Below are 24,200 nucleotides of genomic sequence, written 5' to 3'. Positions count from 1 at the left end.
ATCCATTTTTTTATTCACTTCTAGGCGGCTTGTGAGGGAAATATACAGATGTCACCACTCTCCGCAACAAGTGGATCTTCAAATTCTGGTGGAAACAATACAGATGATTATAATGAGTAAGTTATTCTAGTTTATAGCTAAAGGCTCATTTTAGTGGAGCACATAAAGTCATCAAGCGAGATAAACTTTAGTGGCTTAATTTGACATCAGCAATGTAGAACTTGACAACAAAATATTACATCTTCTAGTACTTAGTTGATAGTTACTAACTGATGATACACTGAATAATTCCCCTGTTGTGCCGCCTTCTGGCACTGAATGGATTTTTCATAGGTATGTATTGTAATTATAAATATGCTTTTCATTTGCATGATATTTAAGGTGCATTCCTATGCCCTTAAGTATGTTTAAATATGTAGCATATTAACTTAGAACTTTTGGTAAGTAGAGTAAGAATTAGCATTAACAAGTATCTGTGAGACCCTATTATTTTATGCACCTTCTCCTCCTGAAGCTTTGCTGTTTATCATCAGTGAAGTTTCCGACAGTGTACACTAATGGCCATATTTTCATTGTATGTGCCCATAAAAGAAATCATGCATCTGTCCTTGTTTAGAACAGTGCTCAAAAACCTAAATTACATTATCAAGTTCTATGTGTAGTAACAAAAGCAGCTTGGAGGCTGTGTAGTTACTTCATTTGCATGTGCAATTTTTGAGCAATTAGAGATTTTTGCAGAGTTCACAGGTACTAAATGAATATCCAAATATTTGATTTTTCTTCTGTCAATCTGAAGAGGCATTTCCATCCTGATGTAGATTTTGGGAAACTGACCCACCTGCATATGCACCAACATAAGTGGTGGATGAAGCTCAAACTGATTGCATTTTGAAAGCTAGTGGTGTCATTATCTGTAAGATAAATATAGGGTAAATTTAGATAAATTTAGGGTGCAGAAGCAGATGTGGTGACTTGTATGTAAATTAAGAGCCAAAGAACCCCAACTTTTAAGTGACCTTGCAAAATTCATGTTTTGTTCTTGCAGGCTCCTGCACAAGGTCAGTAAAGAATTGGCAGAATGGTATTTCCAGGATGGCCATGCAGTGCTTGCAGCATGTTGCCATCTGGCTGTTGAAAATATAGAGGTAATTTTTTTTTCCTCTTTTAATTATGGTAAGGTCAGCATTGACTTCCTTTTTACATCTCCACGTTAACTGTTTTTCAAAATGTATGGACTACATTCTGAAATGTATTACTTATACTTGGTATTTGCTTTGTATACATTTATATAAAGAGCTTGATCCTTACAATATTAAAGTTAGTAGCAAAACTCCCCTGGTTCTGTTAAATTTAAGATTTCTCTCATGCACAGAAAGTAGTATGTTATTATTTAATTGTGTTTTCATGTATACAGTATCTTGTTATATTAGAAAATATAAGGTACCTAAATACCTTACAGATATACATATACACACAAGTATTACTGTTTACTGTTTATAGTGACTCAAAAGGCCCATTCAAACTGGAACTTCATTGTGCTACAAAAGATGCACTCTCTACCTTGAAGAGTTTGCAGTCTAAATGATGAATTAAATAGGAAAAAAATCCCCCTCCCTCAGTACAAAAATAGGGCTGACATATAAGAAACATTTTATTAGATTTTTCACTTTGTAGTTTTACAAATTGTTTCTTTTCCTCATTCTCTCTGGATTTTGTTGTTGCTGACTCAACATGTTCTTCCTCCTCTATCCCAAAATCTCTAGCCCAAAATGAGTAAAATTCCATCTTAATGAGTTGTTCAGAGAGAAAGCAATAATCAGCTAATGCCTGTATTTCAAAATAGGCATATTTCAAGTTGTTGTGTAATCTCTTACTGTTTAATATTCTGCTATGCTTATCAACAACTCCAGTTGCCCAAAGAGGGTAAGAACAGGAGAGTCCTTCCTGGTTTAGTTTTGGTTTTTTTGAGTCTCCTTTCATCAAAAGAGAGGGGAAATATGTACTCTGAAAGCTAGTGTCCTTACTTAAGACTAGAAAGGATTTGCTACCATGCTTCTTTGGGATGATGTTTATGTAATCTCTTTGGTTGAATAAAGGAAGATTCTGCTAAAGGAAATCTATTTGGTTGTTTAAAAACTGATTAACACGTGGTGCACAATTATTTACTCTTGAGAGAGATCCAAATTATATATAAAGTTGCGTTAATTAATGCATATTTTGTCCTGTGAAAAGCAGTCTCATAAATGAATGTCATATGCTCAACATGGTGAATCCCCAGAAATGCTTGTGTCCCTTAATGATATAATTTTTTCATTGAGCAAGCTTGCGATGGCAAACCTGATTCGTGGAAATGAACTGGAGTTGGCAATCAGTGTGGGTACTGTCTTAGGAGAAAGTGCAGCACAAGCAACACATTATGCCCTAGAATTACTAGCAAGAAAATGTATGACAGTAACAACATGGTAAGAATTTCTTAATCCAAAGAAGATGTTTTTGTTTTTTTTTTTTTCCCCCCTGACAAAACAATAAAGGTGTTTCATTCTGAAACTTTTATAGAAACCAAATCACTATGGGTAGGTAGAATAAGAATTGCTGCTTGAATAAGAATTGCTATATTAGACCTTCGAAGTACAGGGCATGCAAATATTCTGCTTTAATCTCAAAATACATTATGTATGCATTGTAAATGAGAGAAGAGTCATTGTCAAACAGAGTATGAAACCCGCTGAAAAAAACCCTAGCTACTTGGGCAATAGGTAGCATAGAAAATCCTAGTCTGTATTGAGTAAAAATGACTGCTTCAGACAAAGGCTAGAATTGAATTATGAAGTCAAAAGGTCAGAAGCTTGCTTAATATCTGTGAAGTGATTTTTAAGTACTTGCTTGAAAAATATAAAAATCTGAGAGGCTGAGGAATTCTTTTATATTGGTATTGGGAATACAAGATAGCTGACAAGATTTAAGGATGAAACAGGATTACTAATTAATTCTGCAGGAGTAAGTAATTTCTCTGTTGCGTATAGGGGAAACTATCGCTTCTAAATTTTTTTTTTTCCTCCTTGTAGTGGTTTTACTTTGAAGGATACAGTTTTGGTCTGCTTTTTGTTTACCAATGACAAGCAGAAAATCTTCTTAAGGTATATTTGGCAGCTGTACAGGTGTTTCAGAATTAACATTTCATAGAAACGTGCTTAAACAGGTACTGCAATTAAACATCAGTTTTTCTGCCACAGTTGGTACTTGCTTAAGTATCTAGAGGTAGCCTGAGAGAAACATAGTGGAAGTCCTCTCTACAGAGCATTTAGCCTGCCTTAGACAATAAACCATTGCAGAAAACAATAAAATAGGAAATGGATGACTTGCTGCTTTGGTTTTGCAATGATTTAGCATGTCTGCATTGCACCAGTTCAAACGGGGTTGTTTTGGCAACTCCATCTGCGCCTTTTGAAGTCTCTGAAGCTCTTTTTCTGATCTCCGTGCCTTCATTGTGAAGAGTGATTTTTATGTAGCCTCAGTGGATGTGGTGTTATGTATGTATATCTTTTCCAGTTCCATAACAAAAGCTTGTTCTGATCTCAATGCTGTAACAAGTACTCATAATAGTACAGCATTTATGTGTATGTACATAAAACTTCTGCAAACTTATGGCACGTGTACACTGAAGTCTATGTGGGTATTTGTGATAAAATTATCATAAAATTATATGTCCTGCATATTGCCCAAGTATACATCTGGATTTGTCAGTGGGTTTCATATGCTATACTGAACACCTATTATTACAGCTACAACCTGCAATCCTGGATTCTGATTTGTTATCATTACAGCATATTTTTCTATTCTGTAAGAAAAGATTAGAGATTCCTGAATCTCTTAATATTTTGTAATAAAGAGATACTGGCACAGTGTAATACCCTTGGTCCTCTGCATGTATAAGATCATGTATGGGGAAGCTGGAGTTCAAGGGCCTCTGATATTTGAAGGGCTTCTTTTTTGGTTTTACTGCTTGTTATGCTTAAGGATATCCATTAACTGGAAACATTTCATTGTAGAGACACGCTTAATTGTAGACACCTCAAGGAATACCGCAAGGACCTTGATGAGTTGTTAATTAAATAAGTTATTGATGGAATGCTTTTTGGTTTTTGGTTGGGGGGGCTTTTGTTGCTGTGGGTTTGTTTGGTTGTTTTTTTTTTTTTAGAAATGCTCTGAAATATAAAATCGAAACAAAAAAGTCAAAACTAAACATTCATACCCACACTCTTCCCCATCTTTCCAAATATACAGCCTTGGGGAAATGTGTGACTGTTTAAGAACATCATTTTCATTTTATTTGTGTTTAGCACCTAAATGCCATTAAAAGCAACCTTCTACTATTCATAAGGCTAGTGGTATTTTACTTGACATACTGAATTCTGCATATGCAGACTCAGCCACCTGATTTTGTTCTTTATACTGATAGTGTTTTCCATTTACTTCTTAAAAAAACATTCCAGGTAACACAATTTATAGGCTGTTATATGAAGGCTTCTTTGGATTTTTTTAAATAAATGTTAGATTTCAGTTTTTTGGCTGAGCAATTTCTAATCACCTTTAAAAAATGGTTAAATTGCCTATGAAGATGAGTACATGTGAGTAGCAGATCTTGAAAATAGTTTAAGAACTTGTGAAATATCCTGTATTATCCTATATGAAAGAGCCTTTCTGTAACTTGGAGAAATGGTTATTGCATGGTAATAGTATAACAGATTTTTTGGCGTTAGCCAAAGACCTTTTGGCATTAACTTCTTTAGGTTGTCAAAAGGCATTGGAAAACTACTTTGTTGTTGTTAAAGTCAGTTAACCTAACCCTTAGATTTGCTGTTGTAGTTTCTATTAGATTTTTCTTCTGTAAAGAAAGAATACAAAACAAAGTTTTGTTCATTACTGTTTCAATGTCTTTCTTTTAGCTTTCCATCACTTGGATACAGGTATTTTGCTTGTTTATAGAAAGAGAGATTTGAAAAGCGTGTGACTTTACTGATGATAAAAATAAGCTTAAAATAAGTTTTCTCATTTTTTAATTGTGACCAATACTTGAAAGTGGGATAAAAAGCAGTTGCAAATATTGGATAGTAGCTTACTCAAATATTTTTAAGCCAAAGACCGCATTTAAGCCTGGGGAGCGTGGTAGGAGTTTTTGCCTTACACAGGGGCAAGTCAGTCTTGTGTTTCACAGGAGAAATGATGTCTGCATGAATAGAAGAGTCACAGAACAACCAGAATAGTCAATTATTAAAAGCTCAGTAGAAAAATTGTTTCAAAATAATTTCTTAATATTTACATGTGTTCCCTCCAGCTGCTTGTTGTATTGAGGGAGCAGGTAACAGATGATAAAAAGTTAAGAATATTTCAGAAATGTCAGTTTGCTAAAACACAATTTTCTTTTCAGAAGGATAAAAATAGGTATCACATTATTTTCTTGTATAATTCTTCTTTTGTAATGTCACAGAAGCACTAGCCGTTCTGGATGACTGAGAGGTACTTTATGCTGATGTCATGGAGCTCTAGAAGCCTCAAGCCTTTGAGGATGGTTTCATGACACAGAGCCACATTAGCATCTTACTTTCATTCAAACTGGACAGGTCCTACTCTCCCTTCCCATCCCTGCTCACATATTCTTCCATCTCACTTTGAGGTGGTTCTGATGCTTTAGGATTGCACAGCTGTTTAATTCAACCAAGTAAAGCAACAGAAAATTAACACGTGACTTCCTCAAAAAGATTAATAGGTTAAGTCTCATTTATTGCACCAAAATAGTCTTAGAGGCTGAAGTTGTTTCTGCTCTTCTATGGAAAAAGGGTTTTTTTTTCAGTAAACTCTTCTTTATAAAAGGAATGTAAAAGAGAAAACTAGAGTTTCCTCCTATAACAAACCATCAAGAGTAACTACATGTCATCTTTTGTTTGTGCAGGGATTTAGCAGCTGATCTTCTTATGATGATTCCTGATAATAAACTGCAGTTAGTAAAACTATGTGCTTTTTATCCTGGATGCGTAGCAGAAATAAATGACCTGCATGAAAAGGTACAATGGAAAAGAATTTACCTGAATGTTAACAAGAGGTTATGTATTGATTTGTTTACTAATTTCAGAAAAGTTAAGGCCAAATAAATCTGTAGGATGAATTTATCACTGACAGTCTTATATGTTACATATCTTTTTTGCTCTTAGTCTTCATTGACTTTATTTTCAGTATTGCACAAGAAGATCTTTAGTTCTTTAATTCTACTCTGTGTGTAGTCTTTCCATGACATGGGTTACTTCCTGAAGTAAATTATGCTCTTCAGAATTACCTGTCAGTATGGTTTATAACCTCCTCATCACTGAAGTGCAGCCTATTCATGTCTTGGCAGATCAGCTTTCTGTACTGTTCTGAATTGTTTTACGTATTATGTCTATAATCTTAAATCCCCCTTTCCTCCTCAGCAGCAAAAGGGTCTGCTCCACTAAATCCCTTAAAATTCAACTCAGACTGCACATCTATTAAGCAGTAATAAAAAGTTCACAAAAACATTAGCAATGAAAGCTGATACTGCTTAAATTAAAGTTACAGAACCTTCTCCTCCTGTGTTGTTCTCTGGTCTAGATGGCTGTCTTAATTTCTTAATTATATGCAGGTATGTCCTTCAAACAATGACAACTCTTTCAGTGAGAGTTTGATCAAACTTCAGTATTTCTCTGCATCTTAGAGAATTGTTTGAATGTTACAATAATGCTTTGGCAAAATCTTTGTTTTCTAGTGTAATCTTCCTGATGTAGAAGAATGTATGCGGTTGGCAGAGACAATTCAGGCAGATGGGGATATATTCGAAACTATAAAGTACTATCTGTTAAGCAGCGAACCTGAAAAGGCTCTCCCTATTGGCATTCAGTATGTGAAAGGTAGGTACTTGGATAAAGAAACCTTTTAAAGCTAAGTAATCTGTATAGCTTGCCTCTTGAGATATTTTTGTTTCTGTTTTTCAACAGAACAACTTTGTGGCTCAGATTGGACTTTAGATTCAGTCTGTCCGTATCTTGATCTTCTGAGTTACATACGCACTGAACGATTAGTGTTGCATAAATGTAGTGAGTGAGTATATTTTCCTTACTTATAAAAGTGGAATTTTCATTAAAGGAGACTTTTGGAATTAAAAAAAAATATATAGGTGCACACTTTTAGTATCATTTTTGCTTACCAGAAAAGGGGTACAAAAAAATTTCAGTCAGCAGGCTAGTTCCCAATCTGGAGAATAGAAAGTGGAATTTTCCTAAATTTTCAAGGTTTAGCAAGGGAAAAAAAAAAGATATTTTACTGCTTCCTTTTCTGTGGGGCATTTACAATGAGTGAATCAATGTTGGTTTTATTTGAAGAATCTCACTTTGATCAGCTCTGGTTTCAGCTTCCTGAAGAAGGAGCAGTGGTACCACACATAATACAGGTTTCTATCTCAAATTGTTAAGGAAATTTGAGCTGTTGCTCTCAGAATTAACTCTAAAATAGTTGAATAGCTGTGGTTCACCTTTATGACAGATTGTGGAAGCTAGGCCTGAGTGCCTGCACAGGTGTACATTGAAGAACTAAAAGGAGCAAAAAGCTTAACTCTTATCTGTGGCCTGTAGGGAAACTTGGCAAAACTGGAGTCCACCCTAATATGTGGGGCAATTTTATTTACACTTAAGAGTTTTACCACATTAAAAGGTCTGAGTGACATTGGTTTTGTAACTTTACATAATTGTGCTTAATAACTGTGTTGTACAAGCTATTTAAAATTTAATAATTGAAAAGCAGATGGAGTCTGTTCTTAACAATTACATCACACAGAAAGTAAGTATAATCAGCAAACATATTCACAAAATGGATGGATAAATTAGGTTTTAAAATTATAATTAGACTATGAGTTTGTTTAGTGTTTTTGCAAATACTTGTTATTGTTCATGATTAATACTTGTCCGCTTACAGGTTTCGGAATGAGTTGCTGATTTTGTGTGGTTATGTTGGTGCTTTACTTGCTATCAGAAGACAGTACAATAGCATTGTACCTGCACTTTATGAGTATACAAGGTAATGTTATGTTTTCAGTAACACTGAGAAATATATTATGATGTATGCCATACACTGTCCCCACTTCCCCATTCCCCCCCGCCCCCCCCCCCCCCCCCAAAAAAAAAAACAAATAACCAACTCTGAGTTCCCAGTTCTGTTATAAAGTTAAAAGGATATACCCATGCCTGCATATAGAACCTTCTTTACTTTCTTTATACATGTAGAAGCCTGTGAGGTAATGCAACAATTTGTGAAGCCAGGATTTCAGTCAAACTCTTCATTCTGTAAGAAAAAAACTTCTTAGAAGTAGATGAGTATTCAGCATGACCTCCATGCATGATTATATGTTGCCAGTAACAGTTCTAATTTTGTATCTATGCCTAGTCTATTAGCCAAGACTTGCTCAATAGCAACAAGGACAGGCTTTGAATTTAGAGTTAATGACTGGGCACTAGCTTCATTCCCACCAAGAAACGTACCTTGACCTTATATCACAGAATTCATATCATAGAATGGTTTGGGTTGGAAGGGACCTTAAAGATCATCTAGTTCCAACCCCCCCGCCATGGGCAGGGACACCTTCCACTAGATCAGGTTGCTCAAAGCCCTGTCCAACCTGGTTTTGAACACTTCCAGGAGGGGGCATCCACAACCTCTCTGGGCAACCTGTGCCAGTGTCTTACCACCCTCACAGTAAAGAATTTCTTCCTTATATCTAATCTGGATCTAATCTCTTTCAGTTTAAAACCATTACCTCTTGTTCTATCCCTACTCTCGCTGATAAAGAGTCCCTCCCCATCTTTCCTGTAGGCCCCCTTTAAATACTGGAAGGCCCCTATAAGGTCTCTCCAGAGCCTTCTCTTCTCCAGGCTGAACAACCCCAACTCTCTCAGCCTGTCCTCATACAGGAGGTGCTCCAGCCCCCTCATCATCTTCGTGGCATCCTCTGGACTCACTTGAGCACGTCCATGTCCTTCTTATGTTGGGGGCCCCAGAGTTGGACACAGTACTGCAGGTGGGGTCTCATGAGAGCAGAGCAGAGGGGGAGAATCACCATCACCTGCTGATCATGCTTTTCTTGATGCAGCCCAGGATAAAGTTGGCTTTCTGGGCTGTGAGTGCACATTGCTGGCTCATAGCCAGTTTTCCATCCACAAACACCCCCAAGTCCTTCTCTGCAGGGCTTCTCTCAAGCCACTCCTCACTCAGCCTGTATCTGTGCTTGGGATTGCCTTGACCCATGTGCAGGACCTTGCACTTGGCCTTGTTGAACATGTTTGCACAGGCCCAACTCTCAAGCCTGTCACGGGCCCTCTGGATGGCATTCCTTCCCTCCAGCATGTTGACTGCACCACACAGCTTGGTGTGGTCAGCAAACTTGCTGAGGGTGCACTCAATCGCACTGTCAATGTTGCCAACAAAGATGTTAAACAGCATCAGTCCCAATACCAGCCTCTGAGGAATGCCACTTGTCACTGTATTCCACTTGGACGTTGATCCATTGACCGCAACTCTTTGAGTGTGGCTATCCAGCCAATTCCTTATACACCGAGTGGTCCATCTGTCAAAACCATGTCTCCCCAATTTACAGACAGGGATTGTCGTGTGGGACATGGTCAAATGCTTTGCACAAGTCCAGGCAGATGGCATCAGTTGCTCTTCCCTTATCCACAGATGCTATAACCCTGTTGTAGAAGGCCACCAGATTTGTCAGGCACGATTTGCCCTTAGTGAAGCCATGTTGGCTGTCGCCAGTCACCTTATTTTCCATGTGCCTTAGCACAGTTTCCAGGAGGATCCGCTCCATGATCTTGGCAGACACAGAGGTGAGACTGACTGGCCTGTAGATCCCCAGGTCTTCCATTTTTCCCCTTTTAAAAATGGGTGTTATGTTTCCCCTTTTCCAGTCAGTGGGAACTTCACTGGACTGCCATGACTTCTCAAATAGGATGGATAGTGGCTTAGACACTTCATCCACCAGTTCCTTCAGATGTCCGTTCAGATGTTCCTTCATGAGGTCCCATGGACTACTGCACCTTCAGGTTCCTTTGATGGTCTCAAACCTGATCTCCTGGGCGGTTCTTCATTCTTCCAGTCCCCACCTTTCCCTTCTGCGTCTTGGGTGGTGTGGCTGAAGCCCTTGCTGGTGAAGACTGAGGAAAAAACGTCATTCAGAACCTCAGCCTTCTCCACGTCCCAGGTAACCAGGTCTCCCACTTCCTTCTGGAGAGGGCCCACATTTGCCCTAGTCTTCCTGTTATCACCAACATACCTATAGAAGCTTTTCTCATTGCCCCTGATGTCCCTGGCCAGATTGAATTACATCAGGGCTTTGGTCTTCCTAACCTGATCCCTGGCTGCTCAGTTTCTCTGTATTCCTCCCAGGATACCTGTCCTTGCTTTCACCCTCTGTAAGCTTCCTTTCTGTGTCTGAGCTTGTCTAGGAGCTCTTTCTTCATCCATGCAGGCCTCCTGGTGTTCTTACCTGACGACTTCTTTGTCAGGATGCATCACTCCTGAGCTTGGAGGGGTTGATCCTTGAATATCAACCAGCTTTCTTGGGCCCCTCTTCTCTCCAGGGCTTTAGCCCGTGCCACTCTGCCAAGCAGATCCCTGAAGAGGCCAAAGTCTGCCCTCCTGAAGTCCAGGGTAGCGAGCTTTCTGTGCACCCTCCTTGATGTCTTAAGGATCTTGAACTCCATTTCATGGTCCCTGCAGCCAAGGCTGCCCTTGAGCTTCACTCTCCCCACCAGCCCCTCCTTGTTGGTGAGAACAAGGTCCAGGATAGCATCTCTCCTCATTGGCTCCGCTATCACTTGGAGAAGGAAGTTATCAACGCATTCCAGGAACCTCCTGGATTGCTTATGCCCTGCTGTGCTGTTCCCTCCCACAGGTATTGGGATGGCTGAAGTCCCCCACGAGGACCAGGGCTTGTGAACGTGAGGCTGCTCCTATCTGTCTACAGAGGGCCTCATCTGCTCGGTCTTCCTGGCTGGGTGGCCTGTAACAGCCCCCACTATAATGTCCCTTGTCCCAGCCCTCCCTTTAATCCTGACCCATAAGCTCTCGGCCGGCTCCTCATCCATCCCCAGGCAGAGCTCCATGCCCTCCAGCTGGTCAGTGACATAGAGGTTGATCCCCGCTCCTCATCTCCCCTGCCTGTCCTTCCTAAAGAGCCTGTATCCTTCCATTCCAACACTCCAGTCACAGGAGCCATCCCACCACATCTCCATGATGTCAGTTAGATCATAGCCTTCTGTTACTCAGTAATCTAATATTCCCAGACATTAAAACACTTGATCTGGCCCACTTGATCCGACCTGGCCTGGTCCTGCCCACTTGGCCCAATTCAATACCAACCCATCACCTGACTTGACCTGACCTGACTAGACCACCTGACTAGATTTGACTGACCTGAAGCAGCTCAGCCTGATCCAATTGACTTGACCTCACCCACTTGACATGACCAGACTTGGCCTGCTTGACTTGACCCAGCCCAGTTGACCAGACTTGCCTTGATAAGCTCAACCTGACCCACTTGATTTCACTTGGTACACTTGACCTAACCCCACTTGTTCCGTTTGGACTTGAACCAACCAACTTGGACTTGAAAGGAGAAAGATTAAGATCAATAATCTTTATCTTACCTGATTAATAAAATAGGCTTACATACAATACTTTAGTGTTCCTTCCTCAGAGTATAACCATGTTTGTTTGGTCTTCCTGTCTGGTTTGGTAACCATGCTGCTATCCAGCTAACTAATTTCCATTTTTCCTCCACCATTTGGGACTGTCAGATCCTTTTGGAGTTGTCACCTGATTTGCTGGCTAGCAAGGCCAGCTCCAAAACGTCACTGATTTCATAGTGCAAGCTGTGTTGGCATTGTTCATGCTGTTACTGCTCCACTAGCTGCACTAACTGACCACTGTAGCTTTGCTAACAATTTCAGCTCATTTATCTCTTCCTCAAGAATAAATGTTGCATATATGTTGTCCAGTCCTTTTATACCTTAATAGAATTGTGAGCTTTCCTACACCTCCTGATATTTATCAGACTTGCTTAACAATTATAATTAAACAACGTAAGTTTAACATGTCAGAACTGTGTTTGCTCCTTTTCTTCAACTCCTCCCCATTAGATGTTTCAACAACACTTCCTTCCTCTTAGCCATCCTCGTCTCTGAAACTTGGTGAGAGGATAAAGAAAAGGGAAAAGGACTGTTCATGTGTTTGTTTTTTTTTCTTTGCTCCTCCACCAGACTTATGTATGGAAAACAAGAAGATGAAATATAAGCTTTTACAGGAAATTAATAGACTAGTAACAAGCTGTCTGTGAGATTCAGTTTGTGATACTTTGGCTGTTATGCTTTAAGTTTTCCTGGGATTTAAAGAACCACAGAACAATACTGCTCTAAATTTTTTTCTCAGGTTGCCCATTATTTTCAGGATTCATAGATTATTTTAGATTCCAGCCCATCTTAAGATGGATTTTTCTAAGGCTTTGCAACACAAATAGGAGTTTGCTGAATTAGGTCAGGGAATAACTGGCCCTTGTATTACATTGTGATAAATAAAAAAATGCATCCACTGCAAGGGTTTTGAAACTGTTTTCCGCAAGTAATCAGGTGAAACAAGGCTGTCTCAGAGCATGTATTAAACCATGTTACTCTAATTGTATTTTTATCATATCTACTATATGTAGGCAAAATGGATCCTTAATTTTAGTAAAGTTGTCACTATTAAGAAATAAGAACACATATAGTCTTAAAACATAGAACAGCCTCAAAGAAAAAAATAGAGCTAAAGACAAGCTTAAATAAGGTGTGAATAGGGATTTAATATAATAGGAATGGGAATTTTATATAATAGTAACAGGAATTAAAATCAAACTTAAATCAGAAGGTATACTTATATATCTAGTGATTTAATATTTCTAAGGTTTAATATAGTGATTATTGTGAAGGATCAATTTATTTCCATGAAGTTATTTCTATATCCAATCACAAATAGTCCTATATTACTACTATCTTGTTTTCCTTTTAAGAAAATATTCATTGTTAAAATTAATTTGGACTTCAATTTCTTGCATTCCTTTTCAGTCAGCTTTTAAAAAGACGGGAAGTATCTGTACCTTTGAAAATTGAACAGCTTTCTGAGGAACTAGAGGCATGGAGAGCTTGTACTCAATTAAACAAGTAGGTAGAAAAATATAAAACTACCATGAATGAGACTATTAGTATTTAATCATTTAGTTGTAAATGCAGTATTTACTTCCTTTGTAAAATATGAATATGAATGTAAAAAATTAGTACTTTTTGGCGCTCAGCTTCTAACACAAATTAAGACGTATAGTTGAAAAACAAGTGTCTTTTGTTCATAGGCCTACCGACGAATTGCCATGCACCCCGCCATCTGAATCACAGAGAACAGTGTATTCATCACTCGTATCACGAATACAAGAGGAGCCTCTGAAGGGAATGGTTGGGCCCGACTATGTCACTGGATCAAATCTTCCTAGTCATTCAGATGTTCACATCTCTTGTTTGACAGGGCTAAGGATACAGGTACGGTTTCAGAGAGCTGAGGAGTTCGTTCTTGGTGATAGCATTGACTAGTCGTGAGGTTGCCACAAATCTAAGGTCTCTCCCATCATTTGGGAAGAAAAATGTTTTTTCCCTGGTGTCACAGTAGCAGAAGTTAAAGGAGGACAAGTGCTATATAAGAAAAGCTATGTAAAGAATTGTCCAATCAAATAATTGCCTAATTTCCCAATCCAAAACTTTTTAATTTCCATGGGAAAGACAGATTTTCTTTGACAAATGTTCTGTCTAAAGTGCATGTAATTTTAGACAGAACTTTGCCCACTACCTCACCACAGCTTGAATAAAAACCAGGAAATTATTTATCTTCAACCACACACTAACATTACTCTGTTGTTAGTATTTTATCGTTATGGAAATGCTTACTGTAAAACTTGTAATTCATGATTAAATAAAAGCCAGATATTGGAGGACAAATATTCAAATATATTTATTCATCACTCACATAGAACTTTACGATCAATACATACCAGTCCTTTTAACACCTCTTTCATAAAGGGAAAATTGACAAGAGCCTGAAAACACTACCCTCAGGCTCCTGTCTCCAGACAGTTCCTCCATGTGAATTTACTCTCTTACATGAGGCTGAGTCTATTTCCTCCGTCCAGTGCAAGATGCCACCCCAAAGAGTAACATGGTTGTTTGGGGATTAAGAGGGATAGTTTTGCATCAGAAACTGGAGATTGCAAAATGCTAGTGGGATTTTTGAGGTAAACAAAATTCAAAACTGCAGACCCTCAAGTCTAAAAAAAAAAAAAAACCCTTGCTGCCAACACTTCCATATCAGACCAGCAGTTGCTGTCTGTGGCTATACTCTCAACATTTGCCAACAGCCACATAAAGCTGCCGTTGTAATAATCCATTCAACAAGAATAGCAAATACGGTGTCACCAGCTTGTCATCTACAATACCCTTCTTTCTGGATTACTGAACATTAGGAGTCATTGCTTTAGGTATGCAGACCAGCTCACATGTCACTTGGTTAACACTAAGGTACAGCAGCCTGATTGCATGGGTTTACAAGTTTTAAGTAGCATGTTTGGAGAGCATAACTCTTTAAGAGGGCACTTAAACTGAATTGCAGGTTTGAGACTGTATTTTGTCAAATAAAGAAATTAGCAAATAGCTCCTCTTCCATCAGATAAATTAGTATTTTGTCCTTTCATAATGAACATTTTAAATTATTCTGTAGACTTCATGTTTTCAAGCAATTTATGGAGGCACTATATTGGGTTTTTTGTAGATGGGGAAACACACAGATCAGCACAGGTAATGACAAACACAATGAAATATGTACTGTATTCTGAAGGAAAAAAACTTGTTACCTCAGCTTCTAATTCAGACTAAAATTAACTCTGGAATAATTGACAAACATATCTAAAATACCACAATTATTGAAAATAAAACTAAAATTTTAAGGATTACGAAATGTTGGGATCTCCAGATTTTGGAACATAACAAGTTCACTCAATTTATAATGTGTAACTATTATCAAAGCTTTAAGTTGGTGGGTTACAATCTTTGCACAAACATAGATGATAGTTGTAAATCAGGTTTTCACATTCTTCTCAGATAAAACAAAATGTGCATTCTGTTGTGGTAGCCTTTACATAACACATGTGTACTTTCTTTTTCTTTTCCTCCCCAAACATTTTTGCTGTACAGGGTCCAGTGTTCTTCCTTGAAGATGGAAAATCTGCTATTTCACTGAACGATGCTTTGATGTGGGCCAAAGTGAATCCTTTTTCACCACTAGGAACAGGAATACGACTTAACCCATTTTGATGAGGTGTTTTCCTCTGTACTTTGTAGTGCTTAAAATAACATTCTGGGGGTTAATACTGATTTAACCTTGATTGTCAAAGGACAGAAAGATGGCAGTTGATTCCTCCTGAAGGGCAAGTACTTGGACTTTGGAAATTGTAAAATGAGAACAAAAAAAGGATTTCTATACAAATGTTTGTTGATAATCCAAAGAAAATGTTATTTGAGAATCCAAAGAAAAAAAGTCCTAACTTCATAGACAGCCATGTCTTTTTTTAAATAAGCGTTGTCAGACAATACAGACATATTTCAGTCAACTCTGTGTAAACAGATGCCTTGTAAAGGAAGTAAGCAACTATCTGCACATTATCAAAATATTGGTAGCAAACTGTGAAATCCATAAACACACTTTCAAATACATAATAGAATGACTTTATTGATAGCCACTACAACTTGTTTTTAGAATGACTGGAATCCTGTGGCTGTTTCACACCTTGTGTCCCCCTTTTTAATTTTAACTAATTTTTACACACAGGATTCTATAGCAAAAGTAAAATATAAAAAGTGCTTAGATGATTTTTTTCATCCATTAGTTATTGTGCTTTAATAGCAGAACAAAGATGTTTACTAATGTTTTGTTTAGATAGGTTTGAATATCTAGATTATAAAATTCTATTTTTTAGTAAGTTCATCTTTGGCAACTGTTCCCCCTTATACTTTCACTGGAAGCTAAAATGTATTTATAAAACTTTTTTTTTAAAAACAAAGGGTTTGTAAGGAACAAACAGCAAATGTATTGAAATTATTTAAGTATGTTATGTACATTTAAAATGCTTGCTTTCTTTTTACATTTTGTATTAGTTATAAATATACATAAAGTATGACAGACCAGAAGTAAATATCTGTGGATATATTTTTATTTACTAAAGCTGTGCTCAAATGGAAAGAAAATTATGGCAATAGAATACTAAGAATATTTAAACTTTAAAGCTGTGTATAGTACTGAATTTAACCATAAGGCAAATCTTATTAATAATTCTTAGAATTACTTCCCTGTGGAAAAGATGCCTTGGTTATAGTATTCTTTATTAGCTTAATTGATGGCACACAACCAGAAATCTACTTTATTGTTGTTATATTTTTGATGCTGCTTTAAAATAAATTTTTAAATTCTAATAGTTACATAAAATGTAAAGAAGTTAAAATTTAAAATTGGCAGAACTATTTCTAGAGAAACTGTTGTAAAGCTGGAAATAACACAAGTCTCTTAGCAGACCCTATTGAACAAAATCCTAGATATATAGGTAAACAATGCTCTTATGTACCTAGAAATAACAATGCCACCATGCTGGAAAGGTGGAATAGAGATTAGAAATAAAAAATTCCCTTTTTTTTTTTTTTCACCCTCTTTAAAAAGTTAAAATTTATTCTCTCAGTGTTCTAGAGTATTATTACAGGGTTTCTGGTGTAAGAATATATTGGGGGAAAAAAAAGCTTAGCTGTTTTGTAATCTATACAAACACATTTTTGTACATACTTGGATGCTGGAACAGAATGTTTTACTTTTTGCAGGTATTGTTTGGAAAATGTTTTCCTTGTTTAATCCTGTGGAGCTTGGGGAATGAGAGTTGGGACTTCAGAAATAAAAATTCATAGTTTTTGAAAGAATCTTCCACCAGTCAGTATCTGATGTGTTGCTTCTGTCAAATGAAAGACTAGCTATCTTTTTTCACATAAATTGTACAACCTTATATGTAAAAGTTGTTAATACAGAGTTGGAGAGCAAAGGTAAGAACTGAACCTGCGGCCCTATGACTGATGGTTGGGATCTGAAGGATTGACTCAACTGCCACTCCACTGTATTTAAAATCTTTTGTTGTGTCCTAAGGATTTTTACCAATATTTTGGTTTAAATATCTTACAGTATGTAGTATAACTTCATCAATTTGTTGCACATAAACTGCGCCTTAACATGGAAACTTAGACAAATCTAGTCCCTCTTTAAATTAGTGTAAGGGTTAAGAACACTCTCATTGCTGAAATACAAAAATTAAGTTAAAGGGTGCTTTTTATGTTGGGAATCCATCAGGTAACAGTCATTGTGAATAAAATGAGGTTGCATTTTCTTTAATGTGGTTGTACCCCATGTGGTGAGTTAGAGGAACATGCAGAGAAGGTTGTAATTGTGTCTACTGCTACAACTGTGGTTGCAACTGTCGAACTATATAGATTCATCATTTTCAAAAATAATTTCAGATTGTTTGCTAATGTGTGACTTCATTGTCTGGCACAGCTAGTCAAATACAGATATTTCCCCTTAATATTAAAGAATCCTTTGTCTTCAAATGATTGTTTGACTCTTCTGTAAAAGTTGTACTTCTATTTGAATGAAGAAATTTATCAAGCTATACAGCTGGTGCTTTCCAATTACTATTATATCTCAGTTAAGTTTAACATCAATTTATCCCCACAAAATCAAATTAACTGTTCTATTGAAAGAACCTGACCAACATTACTGACGCGTTTATAAGCTTCACAGACTGCAGTCACATGTGAGACTTTCCTAGGTGGGTTCCAAAACAATACAAAAATAAAATCTGTCATGCAATAAACTCTTCCCATTGCAAAGAATGACATTAAAATGAGATATGACACTTTAAATCCATGTTGTTGAATTTCATTGGGTAAAATCACTTAAATCCAGAGTTACAACAGTTTAAGATGACACTAATGCAAGAAAAGCCCTTCATTCCTTACATAGAAAACAAAACTAAACTACTGAGTCTAGATACTCTTTTCAGAATAAGCATTAGCTTTATTTAAAACTTGAAGCTTACACCTTTATGTAGGAAGGAAATGAAATCCAGGATCATCTTTGCTCTAGATAAAACTTGCTAAAAACACAGGGTGGGGAATAGATTTAGAAAAGCAGTTGTGAAGTTTGCACAGTAGGTCAAGATATGAACACATGAAGTACACTCTCAGATTTAGTGAATATTTCACATGCAACAGTTATACCTTGTGGCTTCTAATGTTGTATCAGTAGCATCAGAAAAATTCACTGATAAAATAGTAAACCAGCTCTAGGAAGAAATGAAGCTGAAAAGGAAGCAAGGCAATGTTACAAAACCAAGTAAATTAGAGTCTTGCAGAATTTAAGTTGCATTTTAGAATATGATGATTTTAAAGAGGTTTACAATTCATTTGCTTAAAAGAGCATTATTCCCTAACAGACAGTAAAATAGATTTCTTTTTGTTGATTATTTATCAACACTACTGTAATCAGAATGGGGTTTGTGTTTCAAGTTCCATGCTCTAGGTAATCCTTTTGGTGGTCTCCTGGGAGGTACCAATCATTCATCCTAAGAGGATCTGTCAGCTTGTTTCACTTGGTTGTCTTTAAAATGAACTCCTGTTTTGCCTCTTGTTTCTGAGGAATCTAGATGCAGGGTGGGGGGGCGGAGGGAAAAGTTGGCAAACTATATTAAAAGACAGTGCCTTTGAAGATACAAAGTATTAAAACTCCATAATTTTAAAGTGCCAGGGCTGTTTTAATCACCTTTTTAGTTTAGTGTACAATTTTATAGTTAAACAGTGAAAGAAGGCCTCATCCTTCCTTACGAAAGCAGCTTTTTAGCCCTATATATACATAAAGCCCAAGCACTACCATCTTCTGAGGGTATGATTATTTGAACCAATATAGACTACTGTTGGTGGGAAAAGTGAAAAATACACACAAAGAACCTGAAAATTGATCTGACTGATTAGTTTGGGACTATTGCTACCAGGGTCCAAACCAGCCCCTCAGGTTGGCATGGATGGGGGCAGGGCCTCGGGGCATTCAGCAGCATGCCTGTGAGCGGAGACCTCACCTGCTGCAGGGCTGCCTCCTCCTGTCCTGCTTTTCCTGCACCATCTCCCACAGTTCCCTACACAGCCCACGTGTCTGTCAGGGCTGTGGGTGTTACTGCTTAGGTCAGGACTGGAGTACCTGCCGAGTCACGCATTCATCAACAAAATGAAGATCTCCATTATGTAACTGGAGGGAGGAAAACTGATTTCAGTGTGGTGAAAGTATCCAGAATAAACCAAAGCTCTCAGGAAGGTAATAGAAGCACTTTTGAATATTAGAATAATTTCTGTAGATGCTATGCCAGGGAAAAGCTCAAAGGATTGTTATGTTAAAAAAATAATGGCAACCCCCTCCAAACTTTCTATTTTCTAAGAAATTGTATCTGGTGACTTCAAATTTTAAACACAAAATCTTTGTTGCCTTTACAGTAAAAGTAAACCAAACTACACAATGTCACAATCTGAAAAGATTAAAATGAAGACTGAATGTGATGTGAGAAACAAATTTAGATGATGTGGCAAACAGTTTTTCCTTTCGGATACCAGCTATGTTCTCAGAGGATGTGGAGCAACAAAGATGCTGCATTTTGTCCCAAACTTCGTTTAATGTTAAACCACCCTTTAAAGCAAAAATCACAAGTTGTTCATTTCAGTAGTATGTTAAGTATCTGATCAGTTAGCTGTTCAGTTCTCTAGTTTATTTGCAGTTACAGCCCTTTCCCCCCACTTGACTGACACCCAGATGATCTTGGCAGCTGTATAAAATGAATAGTACACAAAAAAAAACCATAAACAAACCCTCTAAAGAGAAGGGGAAACATTAAACAGGTTCTGTGGTAAAAGTGCACTGTATCTTCTTTTTAATTTCAACATTTTGCATATGTTGAAAAACACTAAAATGGGATGGCTTCAGCATTTTGGGGGCATAACATGCATGAGATCATCATACATAAGCATGAAATAGAATGTTGAGAAATTACACAGTATGTCTTAAAACCACACATGCTGAATTTGAACAACTATTTGAAGAGTACGATAATTGTCATTCTAGTTAAACATCTTACTTGGCAAAGTAGATCCAATATTGAAGAAAAGAAAGAAGAAAACAACCTCTGATGAACTGTGATCATATACATCCTTCTGATGGTCCAGAACAAATTTTTCATTTGACATCTGTCAATCAGAATACTTTATTCTCTTCAGAAATTTTAAAGATTGTCATGGTTTAAATCCAGCCGCAGCCAAACACCACACAGCTGCTTGCTCACCCTCCCTGGCCTGGGGAATAAGGAATAAATTGGAAGGTAAAGGGAGACTTATAGGTTGAGATAAAAACAGCTTAATAATTGAAATAAAATAAAACAGTAACAATAATAGAAAGTACAGATGCAATTGCTCACCACTCATCGACTGATACCCAGCCCGTTCCTGGCTAGCAATCCAAAGAAAACAAGATCCCGAAACCACAATCTTGGAAGCGAGAGAGGAAACCTCCCCCTTCCTGGCTGACCCTCCTTTATACACTGAGCATGACGTTACATGATATGGAATATTCCACTGGCCAGTTTGGGTCCAGTGCTCTGGCTGTGCTCCCTTCCAGCTTCTTGTACACCTGCACATGGGCAGGACATGGGAAGCTGGAAAGTCCTTGATTTCTTAGCAACAGCTGAAAACATCAGTGTATTATCGACATTCTTCTCATACCAAATCCCATACTGAATCCAAAGCACAGCACTATTCTGGCTAAGAAGAAAAATTAAATCTATCCCAGCCGAAACCAGGGCAAGATGCAGCGGAATTTTAATGTCTAAATTCTGTTTGCATATGCCTCATTTACTCCTGCAACTGCCACTGGTATCAAGAAGCTGGAAGAACTTGTCCCTGTACATGCAACACATGGTACATTAAAAAAAATAGGAGAGGAGATTTTTTTACCATGGTCTGTGGCATAGAACAGACTTATAGGGGAATGTTAGGTTCCATGTCGGTGCCAGCATTTTGAGAAGGACACTGAGAACTCACCGCCTAGAAAAGGGCTCCAAAAGGAAACAAACCAGAGAACTCAACTTAATTTGAGAAACATAATTGATATGGCCACAATGACTTTTAATTGAGACAGAGTGTCTTCAAAAAAAAAAAAAAAAAAAACAAAACAAAACATGCTTTAGTTAACACACTGGTTGTTACACACTGGAAGTTAAATGTAAGAAAATTCAGGTGAAATGCAGTGGCCTGCAAGACAGAGGAGGTCAAACTAGACAGGCTAATGATCTCTATAGGCCTCAAAATATCTGAACTGGTTGCAGCAAGACCAATACATGTACAAATACTTGCAAGACTGGATTGATACAGGAGTTTCATTTTTTTTAAAAAGGTCATATAGTTTCTCTTACAGAAGAGAGGAGTAATAAACAACATTAAAATGAACAGAATTATAAACTCAAACTGATTGATTGAAAAATATCATTTTACTCTTGAAGACCATGTGATGCTATCACTGATTCAATTCCTAATACTCATTTTTCACATAAATTAGCCTAATTAGCAGAAGAAGGAAATAATTAGCCACTGTATTATCACTTCACCTGCTCTTCTTCAGGTTGAACAAACCCAATCCTCTCAGCCGCTCCTTGTAGGTCAGCCCAGTAACCACCTTGGCTGCCCTTCCTGGGCTCGCTCCAGCATGGTAATGTATGTTTGGTGCTGGGTGGTCCAACACTGAGTGCAGTGCCCCAGGTGCAGTCTCACAAGAGTCACAGAGGATCAGAATCACTTCACAAAGTTCTGGTATATGACACCCTTACTAAGTAACGCAGCCCAAGATGCTGCTGGCCCCCATCAGGGCTCAACTGCTTCTCCATCAGGAACTCCTACGTCCTTTTCTGCAAAGGTCCTTTCTAACCAACTGGCTGCAGCCTGTAGCGGTGCACGGGTTACTCCATCCCCAGTGCTGGACTTGGTCCTTGCTGAGTGTCATGTCCTGTCTGCCCGTTTCTCCAGCCTGTGGAAGTCCCTCTGAACCTGGAGGGACGTCCAGCTTGTCAGTCACTTCCCTGTTTGCTACGTATGTCCTCCATCCCATTGTCCCAGGTCATTAATAAAGACATTAAGCAATACTGGCCCAAGAAGTGATCCCTAAGGATCAGCTGGACATCATCTACCACAATTCAATCACACCATTTGAATATGACAGTCCAGCCAATATTCCACGCACCTCCTCAACCACTTACCCACTCTACATCGTGGTAATTTGACTACAAGGACACTATTCAACATCCACTGCTACTCCCTTGAACCCAGAGCCATTTAGTTCTTCAAAGAATATCAGTGACAAGTTTTATCTCTACTATAGGTATAATGATTCAGCCAAGAAGAGCTAAGGAACTCACCAGCCTGAGTAATCAGGAGTAGCAGAGGGGAGTATTTATCAATAACATGTTAATGGTAGAAGTGCTATTTATTAAATTTAGATTTTACTCCAGTAGCATAACCTGATACACTACCCAATGAATGTTGAATGTAGTCCCACAGCAGTCACCAAACATCACGAAACACTGGGAAAAATTCAAAAGACTGTACACATGACCCAATTCATGTTATCACCCATATGGTTCTAATGGCACTCCCCAACCACGTTTAAGCAAGCAAGACAAAGGCAACCGAAGGAGGCCTGCTGCTCGCTGCCTTCAGTTATTCTGACACTTAGCATTGTACCTGTGGCAAAACATGACTGACCCAAGCTCTGGTCCTGTTCTTCTTTTTAAGAAAATAAAAACCAACAACACTCACATAGATCCTCTTCCCCTTCTTGCATTTCCATGTACATATTAATGATGGCATTAACCTTCTGTTTATGTTAATACTGGGCTCCATCATTATTTCTGTTAGTTTGATGTTACTCTTGATAGCATTTGAAGCTGCTGATCTGGTGACCATGGGTGCCTGTGCCTGATAATAGTAGTCAGGAAAACCAACCTCCCTGTCTTGAGGTTTTTTTTATTCTGAAGAAAAAAAAAAGTGTTCAGGAATTGATTATATTTTTAAAAAATCACTCAGTATTAGCTTTTTAGTTTTTACGGTTCTATAACATATAATTAACTTAATTTGAAAACAGGGAAACAAGTATACAATCATCTTAAATAGCCTGGCCAAAGCAATTTGGTCAAGCTGAAGGGAATCCAGCAGCAGTTGATATTGAGGCCTGTGAGCAAAATCAGCTAGGTTAAAGCTTCTCAAACTCTTCTTCCAGAGCCAAATTTCACTTTAAAACACATTTTTCATTTATGACTCTGCTATTTCTTGCCAAATCAGGACAAGATATGAAAGATACTGAGTAACAGCTCAGTGCTAGTGATGAACAGTGACAAAACCACCCGTAGGCATCACCAGCTCACCTCCTCGGTTAGTAGCAACGCGTGGATGTCCTGCACTGGCGCTCCTGCTGCTCCTGGCTTGCAGTGAAGAGAGTTCCCTCTAGCAGCTGCTGGGCCAGGTTCAGCTTCTGTTTCGCAAAAACTTAACACAACAGGAAAAAATATTTCGGGCATGAGGAGGTGTGAAAAAGATGCCTGTACGGTTTTGTTACCCAAAGTGCGATTTCTTGTTGCCCCAGAAAAACCTTTTATTCACCCAAGGAGGCTTTCAGTCCTAAGGCCTCATTTGTACAAATACAAAAAATAAGCCAAATCTCGCCGAAAGCAACTCCTGAGCCTGGGCGTTTGCGTTTTATCCACCTCATTCTCGTGGAGTGGGAACTCAAAGCACTAAGGCCGGCCCCCCCGCCGCCCCCACGGCCGCCGCGGGGCGCGGCAGCACCGGCGGGCGCTGGCGCTGGATCCCGCCCCCGGCCCGCGGCCCCCCGGCCCGCGGCCCCCCGGCCCCCGGCGCGGTACCGGCGGCACTGCCCGGGGCAGGGGTCGG

At 38.3% G+C, this 24,200-nt stretch overlaps 1 protein-coding gene and 1 long non-coding RNA gene across 9 annotated transcripts in view; one reads left to right on the top strand and one right to left on the bottom strand.

Annotated features, from left to right (window-relative positions):
* The window catches only part of WDR17 (WD repeat domain 17), a 72,158-nt gene extending 54,384 nt beyond the window's left edge, over positions 1-17,774 (top strand). For 4 of the 5 annotated variants that reach the window (XM_074866436.1, XM_074866435.1, XM_074866438.1 and 1 more), the window contains 11 exons: positions 25-116; positions 1,046-1,145; positions 2,323-2,462; positions 4,947-4,967; positions 5,951-6,062; positions 6,779-6,920; positions 7,008-7,110; positions 7,981-8,082; positions 13,164-13,259; positions 13,445-13,628; positions 15,330-17,774. In XM_074866436.1, the coding sequence (XP_074722537.1) occupies positions 25-116; positions 1,046-1,145; positions 2,323-2,462; positions 4,947-4,967; positions 5,951-6,062; positions 6,779-6,920; positions 7,008-7,110; positions 7,981-8,082; positions 13,164-13,259; positions 13,445-13,628; positions 15,330-15,449 (1,212 nt within the window). In that variant the 3' untranslated portion in view covers positions 15,450-17,774. The remainder of the gene's footprint in view (positions 1-24; positions 117-1,045; positions 1,146-2,322; positions 2,463-4,946; positions 4,968-5,950; positions 6,063-6,778; positions 6,921-7,007; positions 7,111-7,980; positions 8,083-13,163; positions 13,260-13,444; positions 13,629-15,329) is intronic. The other variant, XM_074866434.1, reaches the window with a different exon arrangement.
* Positions 25-24,123, bottom strand: LOC141942676 (uncharacterized). 4 transcript variants are annotated; one of them, XR_012628703.1, is made up of 6 exons: positions 23,675-23,981; positions 23,070-23,281; positions 21,216-21,316; positions 18,447-20,558; positions 839-911; positions 25-85 (listed from the first exon to the last, which is right to left on the bottom strand). It is a non-coding gene; the product is annotated as an uncharacterized LOC141942676 (long non-coding RNA). The 4 variants fall into 4 exon arrangements; XR_012628702.1 differs by lacking the exons at positions 25-85; positions 839-911 and adding an exon at positions 24,014-24,123 and having other exon boundaries at positions 18,136-20,558; positions 23,675-23,795; XR_012628701.1 differs by lacking the exons at positions 25-85; positions 839-911 and having other exon boundaries at positions 18,136-20,558.
* Positions 24,124-24,200: the final 77 nt, after the last annotated feature.

This window comes from Strix uralensis, chromosome 4, assembly GCF_047716275.1.
Source record: "Strix uralensis isolate ZFMK-TIS-50842 chromosome 4, bStrUra1, whole genome shotgun sequence".
NCBI classification, from domain to species: Eukaryota; Metazoa; Chordata; class Aves; order Strigiformes; family Strigidae; genus Strix; species Strix uralensis.
This window is presented reverse-complemented; position numbering and strand designations above follow the sequence as displayed.